General features: G+C 41.6%; 1 protein-coding gene across 3 annotated transcripts in view; it reads left to right on the top strand.

Moving 5' to 3' along the window:
* MED27 (mediator complex subunit 27) overlaps positions 1–5671 on the top strand; it is an 87994-nt gene extending 82323 nt beyond the window's left edge. For all 3 annotated transcript variants that reach the window (XM_010193089.1, XM_010193096.1, XM_010193083.1), the window contains 2 exons: positions 3307–3384; positions 5537–5671. In XM_010193089.1, coding sequence (XP_010191391.1) covers positions 3307–3384; positions 5537–5671 — 213 coding nt within the window. The remainder of the gene's footprint in view (positions 1–3306; positions 3385–5536) is intronic.
* Positions 5672–7632: the final 1961 nt, after the last annotated feature.

Raw genomic sequence — 7632 nt, 5'->3', positions numbered from 1 at the left:
TGTATGAAGTTATATTTTATATATATATATGTATATATATAACATACCTAGTGTATGGTGGAGCGAAGCTGTGCCATAGATGCTTGCTTTTGTGCTGCTTATTCCAGTTAGAGGAGGCACTTGTTCAGCTTTTCCAACCTGTGAATTGTAGAATGTCTTTTTTAAAAAAGAAAGGAATGAATTTCCAGCTTTGGGAATGCTGTGTGACTATCAGGTGTCGGCAAGGCCCAACAATGCCGTTTTTCAGCTGTATCACCTTTGGAAAGCACATTCCAGCAGAGCAATACTATTGAGCAGGTAAAGAAATGCTCTAGAAATGCCTGGTGTTGGTTTGGCCGAGACAAATAACAGGGATTTTGTTTTCTGCTCATCGCCGTATGTTGGTCTCAGGAGCTGTTTATCACTTTGCTGAGCAGGCGAGCTGAGCAGTCGGATGCGAGAGGGAAATCAGGAGTCTGGTACCCAGCCGGCCCTGGTCACTTTCTGGGGTCTGCTTGTTCACCAGGAGTGACAAGCGTGGAGGATTTGATTTGCCCAAAGTCTCAATGAAGATGAGGTTTGATCCCGAATCAGTCTGGTTTGTATTCCTGATATACGCAGTGCCCCAGACAAGGGAGCGGAGATGCATTTAAGAACATGGTTATAGTCAGCTTGAAATTTGGAAGTGAAAAGGGGAAAATAAGTAAAATCTCAGGCGATATAATTAACTGTTAGCAAGAAGGGATGTTTTCTTATTCAAACGGGAAACAAGATTGTACCTTGTGAAAGCAGAATTATTTCATACAGCCCAAGACAGCTTACGTTTGTTTAAAGGAGAAAACCAAAACTGTCTCTTTTTTTTCCTATGTAACTGAAGTCTCAAAGTGGGAACATGTTCAGTTATACAGTAGCTATTTTATTTAGCAAGATTGTGGCTTCAGGAGATTGCCTTGTCTTGCCTTTTTACTTTTTTCCCAACAAAAGCCCCAAATGCTTTTCAATGTATCAATCGTCAAATATTGAGCTTTTCTGCAAGATCACTTGAAAATCTATTCCGAGGTCCAGAGCAGCAGCGATCCCAATCAATGCGTGCTCTTCTGAATACGTTCCTTGTGAAAACAGGTAGAGAAATGAGAAAGTGACCGATAACTTAGCAGTAGGTAAGATATCACAGTGAAAGTGAAGTCAATAAAATAAAGCCCTGAAATGTACAAAATATCATCCTACACCCAGAATAAATTAGTTTGTGATTCCAACTTGGCTGAAGAAAAAGTGTATCCCTTAAGTCAGCTGGCACATACGCTGTGGGGTGAAATCGTATTGCCGTTAGTAAAGCTGGGTATTGATTTATCCCCCCCTCTTTTTTTCCTCTTTTAATCTTGAGCAGTTTATACTTTCTCTCATCATCCCTGTTATCTTGGGGGGTGTTAATTCTTCCCTCTCTCCCGTGCACTGGCCAGTTTACCACTTGCCCAGCTCTTTTCTATTTGATACCGTATTGTTTGCTGGCTTTGGGGGGGTCAGTCCCAGACTCCTCTTTCTCAGATTTGACACCCACTTTGATCTTTTTTAGAAGCATTTTATCAGCACTTGCTTATGGTAGAAATTGCCTCCTTTTTGTTCAGCAAACATTATTAGTGTTCTAGCAATGCTGGGATGGCTTTTATCTCCCTGTGGAATCTCATTAGCTTTACATTACAATAGGAACAGCATATGTGCAACTTTGCCAAAGTGGCCAGTCAATTTAAATTTGTTAATAGCGTGCGGGGTTTTTTTAAGCAACTTTCTTCAGTGCCAAGAGAAAACAACTTTGTTGTTCAGGAAAACAAAAACTACAGTTTGTTAGAAGTAGAAATAGAGCAGAAGGAGAGCGGCTGCTCATAAATATCTTCAGAACTTTCTGTTCTTTGTCATGTCTGGTACTGTCCTATGAAAGCACCGTCTTAAAAGAAAGAAATTCATCTAGCTAGGATTACAGTTATTTCCGAACGCTACATGAGATGTGTTTAAAAGAAGTGACTGATTTGAGTTATGCAGTTCTATTAATGCACTGCTAATCACCTTAGTTCTAGGGTTTTTTTAATTCCAAATGGTAACAGAAATGGCTTCGGCAGGTTGAGGTCCATTTTGCGGTTGTTTTTGCAGACTCACCAGAATGGACACAATCCCAAAAGTTTTCCCTTCCAAATGTCAGACTTGCGCGTCCTTGTTCGCGCTGAATGGAGCTGCTTTTGGAGTCAGGCGTGCGCGCGAATGATGGGGAGCAGAATCTGCTTCTAAAATTGTAGCGCAACTTAAAACCGGATTCTGTGTAGGACTGATTCGATGTGGTGTTCTGCGGAGGAAGTTTGCATGGTGTGAACTAGAGCCTGTCTGTACGCGGATTTATTCAGGAATTGCATCTTCTGCAGATTCACCTCCCTGAATAGCTCCAAGCACGAGCCTCTTCCTCTCCAGTGAAAGTTTCGAGTGCTTCAGCACGATTCGCTTTGCTGAATTAGACCAAATACAAATCAGGAACGAGTGGAGTTTGCTGGGAATAGCAATTGTAATTTCAGTTCACACTTTATCTTACTCAAAATTTACTATAGCGTATAGACAAGCCCTTGGAAGAGCATTACTTTTCCATGTTAAAACTAGAAAATGCAATTTAATCACTAAGTAGACAATCATTTCTGCATTCAACCTAGAAGTTCTGAGGAGCAGCAAGCTGTTGGCTTCCTAAGTTGTTAGCACAGTTGACAGGCTGCACACTGTTAGTGAATGGTAGCATAGCTGTCAGAAAGTGCCCCCTTCCAGAACTACTAAAAATGGTTGTGATTAAAAAAATACATTATCAAAGCATTGTTTGGTTTTCCTGATTTTTTGTTTAATTATTCTTGTTATTATACGTATACATTTTATATGTATTCTGTCTAGCTGCAATTCCCAGGTGTAAGATATTGTTACAGCCCTGTCTGGGAAATTAAAAAGCTTTCTGTCAGAAATCTTTTACTAATGCAAGTATTCGTAAACCGTAATCGTATTAATTGATTCCTGGTTTCAGAGGAAATGAAGAGAGCTCGATTCCTGTCTGTTCAACGTAAGCAACCTGAAATAGGACTACAAGAGTTAAATATTTTAACTTTTCTCATTTAAAAAATGGAGAAGAGGGTACTCAGGGAATGGAAGCTACCTGGCAAAAGCTGCCCAAAATTACATTGAGAATGTCTTCACAGCCGTGTAATCCTTGGTTTGCTACTTCCCCGTGGAATTTGTACATTTCCTGCAGATGAACACTGAAAATACAGAAAAAATAAGAGTATATTCTCCTTTTGTCTGACACAGGTAACAGATCATGCGACCACTGCTCTGTTGCACTACCAGCTGCCTCAAATGCCAGATGTGGTGGTCAGATCTTTCATGGTAAGTGGATTGGAAAACACATTTTTCCAGATAAGAGTTCGGCATGCTCACAGTGATGGCCATTAGGCAGATGTGATGCAGTTGTTTCCCTTGTTTAAACAAGCCAGACTGTAGAGATTAACTGTAATTCTTTGTATCTCATACCTGGACAAGGCTGGAGAGTTTATTCTCATTGCCCTGGGATAATTGCTGTTGGAAGCCTACTCACCCAGCACAGCAGCAGGTGGTTTTGGGAACCGAGGGAATGCTTACAGAATAAAATTAATCAAATATTGCTCTGCCTTGAGACACAGATTTAAGTTTATAAGCTTTAATTCTGCTTATATTTAGAATTTTAGTTGTGAAATAAACTTAGATATAAGCAGCCTGGTTAATCAGAGGGTGAGAACAAGGTTTTATGATTCAGAATTCCTTCTACCAAGATGAATTTTGGCAGTGGAGACTCTTGCTGTTCTCCCAAAAGGAGCCTTGTGGGAGAGGCTTTCTCTGCCTATCAGACTTTTCCCTCTGTTTACTTCCTTTACGTTATCCCTTCACCCGGCGCAGTGTAACTGAGACTGCTAAAAACAAACATCTAATTTTGCCATGCACAATCTTTACGTGTGTACAGTAGCATTGGTTCTTTTATATCTTCAATTTCCACAGTGTAATTCTGGAACAGTCAGACTCCCTTACCTGCTGTGCTGGTTGGTTTGTTTAATAAAACACCCACTACATGAGAGATTTGCAAAGATCTTTTCTCTTGGAGTGCATCTTAAAAGAATAGGTTTTGAGAGGTGAAAGCAACTCTTACTGGTCAAATTCATGTTTCAATGCGTTTCTGAAAATTAATGTTTAATAGAATGGGTAGCAGGTTTGCTTAAGCTGTGGACCTCTGCCTTATTGATTCGATACAACATTACTAGAACTTTTAACGAAGCAAGCCCAGATGTACACCAGCAGTGTCGATATGTTGGGCCTTTCACATGTCAGTTGTGCGATCCACCTGACAGGATGTAGGGGAGCCCTGATTTTCTGATGGGAATGAAGAACACATTTTTTTTCCTTTCAACAGATGTCTCAAGTGCACAATTTAACTTCATTTACCTATTTTCGTGTTATGCTTCAGAAAATTCGATTTCTCTGTAGTGCAAGCAAAGCCCATCCGAGCTGAAGTAAATGACAGCAATTTACTTGTAGTGTTCTGCTGCCCTTGTCCCCATATTTACTGCTAAACCCAGAGAAGATCCCATTCTTTTGGAGAAGAGTTATTGACGGCCAAAGGTTCGGTTGCTATAGAGAGGGCTCTGATGAAGATGGAAGGATTTGTTTCAATAAACTCTGCTGACCTGTTCTTCGGAGAACAATTTTCTCTTATCGATGTAATGCAATAGGACTTTAAATGACAAGATTCATGTGCATCCTTTGCAGTATAAATCTGCTGGTCTAGGTGGTTTTTGGTTGCGTATCTCCTTGAGTTGGGAGTTAAGTGATGCTCATTGCCATGGATGACCATGGGAACAGCCCACTTGAGAGGCAGGAAGTTCACCTGGGAACACCTGGGCTTACTCTGTGCCGTTCAGCACTAGCCCTTTATATACATACATACAGATATATTTAGTAGTGTAATCAGATTTTCAATAGTACAGTATTATGACCAATGCGTATTGATCTTAAAATCGCATTAGAGAGGAAGTTCGTTAGCTCGCTGTGAAAGTCCTTATATCTTCAGCTATGAAGATTTCAGACTGTTGCAGCATGATTGCAGCAGGGGTGTGATAGATGATCATAGGACGAGACAAACCAATATTCGATTGAAGAAGGTGCCCATCAGGAACAATTATATTGCAGTAAAAATGTGAGGAGCGTTACAATGCTTCCCTTCCGTTGTGATTATGTGGCTGTGAACACCTCCTGCTCGGAGCGCATGGGTTTCTATTAACAAATTTGCTTAAGTGACTAAAAAAAGCAGAAGATGATTAATAAAGTGGGAATCCAGCTGTACAGCGACCTTGTAATCTTCTGCATGTTTCTGTTTATAAAGTCACTGTATACCTCACTGGGGCCTCGCCAAAGTGCATTCCCTGTCCTTGCTATGGCTGTTTGACAAGAGTGGTGACAAAGGGGAACGTCCATAACCAGTTTTCTTCATTTCTCTCCCTTTTCCTTGTAGACCTGGTTAAGAAGTTACATAAAGCTGTTCCAGGCGCCGTGCCAGCGCTGCGGAAAGTTCCTGCAGGACGGCCTGCCACCCACGTGGAGGGATTTCCGAACGCTTGAGGCTTTTCATGACACTTGCAGGCAGTAGTAGCCTGGCTGTTGGTACACGAGGAGTGGAAATCTGTCGGGCTTGGGAAGGAGCTGAGGGTTTATTGGGTGGTTCCCGTTTCTCAGCCTTTCGTCCTGTCCTAAGCAGTGAGGTTGCACTAATACCTTTGACTGTTTAAAAGCCGTCAGCCTGCAAGGCGCATGTGAGACCAGTGTATTCTGAAGAAGATGGTAAGAAGCCGTGTGTGATCGCTTTGCCTCTGAGCTGAAATGACGTGTCCGGAGACATCTGACATAAATAATAATTAACATTAAGGAAAATACTCATGTACAGTTTGTGTTTTGTGACAAAATTTGCAATGTTGAAGACTTTTATAAGCTTGAAATAAATTTTGTATTCTAGAATTTGTGCTATTTCATTATTTGATCAACGAAATCATTGGGCTTGGTATGGATTTTTCAACACTGCTTTTGTAGAAAATGGGGAACGTTTAGACATGCGTGCTGGTATGAGGGGGGTGGTTGTTGCAAGGCTGCTTATCTGAGTGCTGGTCTTTTTCCGGAAGAGATTATGGTGTTGATTAAACATGGAATTTCAAAGGCGTGTGGCGGCTTGGAAGATGCAATGTACTTTCGAAGGCGGGGGGGAAACAGATGTTTCCCTTTACTAAAATTGTAATGAAAAATGTTAGCAAAATCTGCATGTATTAAGTGGTAAGAAAACGCGTGATGAGCAGTGACAGTGTGTATAATTCGTGGTGGTTTAGGACTGAAAGTAGTCAAATAATTCAGCCCTAAAGCACAGCCTCTGCAGCGCAGACGCATACAGCATGTTTCCTAAATGACACTAAATTTACATGCAGTGTACCCGTGAAGAGGGAGACCTTGAAATGGATGGGAGTGCTCAGCTCCCACAGGCCCCAGACACTTTTCCTGCACCCAAAGACCAGGAGAGTCCCTGGTCCTGTCCCAGCTGAGTCTTCTCTGGTGGTTTATAGAGGACTGTGTTTCATCTGCCATCTCCTGATGGTTTGATTAATTCTCCTGTCGTTCCCACTAGCGCACCCTTGTTTACAAGCCACAAAGGCTTCGGTAATAAGCTTGCTTTTGGGAAGGGGAGGTCTGGAGCCGCATTGTCACTCAATTAATTTTTAAATAAATTGACATTAAGGTATAGTGCTGCAGACTGATTTTTGAGGTTCTTTCTGCCTGTGTGAGAAGCTTTTGTTGCCAAAAGAAAAGATGCCCCTCTCAAGGCTTTGGTGGTGGTAAAGTTTAGTTTTCAGGAAGGAATATTGAGTGAAGTTAATGACATTTTGTAAAAAGAAGGAGATGGGGGGAAGGGGCCTTTCATAGCTGTGGAAACTGAAAAATGAAGGAACTTGAGTTATCGCCCTGTACTTGCGTGGTACTAAATTAACTGGGTTTGCTGGTAACATAAAAGACTGAGCTCCCAAAGACAGCAGCTCCTTCCTGCGAGGACAGCGTGTGATGTGGGAATTTCAGCTTTCTGGGTATAGAAACCCATGCAAGACTTGCTCATATGAAAGAGAGAGGAGCTTGAAAGAACAGATGTGTTTATGACTTCCTTTGGAGGCACAGCACAGTTTATGAAGAATGAATGTGTATTTGTTTGAGGATGTTGGTAAGTGAGATTTTCTGGTTTCAACTTTTTTCCTTTTTTTTTTTCCCCCATCACCAAGCAGAACCATGGGCATCACGATGGGATAATGGCCATTTCAAACCCAGCTGCAGCTGAATTACCTCATGAGAACTTTGTCATGCTATTATTTGACCCAAGTAGCCTCCTCGGTACAAAGATCACCCAAGACAGAACAATGTGTGCATCTTAGATGAGAGAGCCGTGTAAATAAGCGGCCCTGCTATCCGTCCCGTTACTGTACTAATTAGAAGGCCTGTGCTTCTGATAGCGTAAGCATTTTTTTTTGGTTAATGAAAAGGTCATAGTATGGTATCCAACCTGCTTTAGGTGCTGCTGTC

Source organism: Mesitornis unicolor, unplaced genomic scaffold, assembly GCF_000695765.1.
Source record: "Mesitornis unicolor isolate BGI_N332 unplaced genomic scaffold, ASM69576v1 scaffold3161, whole genome shotgun sequence".
In the NCBI taxonomy this organism is placed as follows: Eukaryota; Metazoa; Chordata; class Aves; order Mesitornithiformes; family Mesitornithidae; genus Mesitornis; species Mesitornis unicolor.
This window is presented reverse-complemented; position numbering and strand designations above follow the sequence as displayed.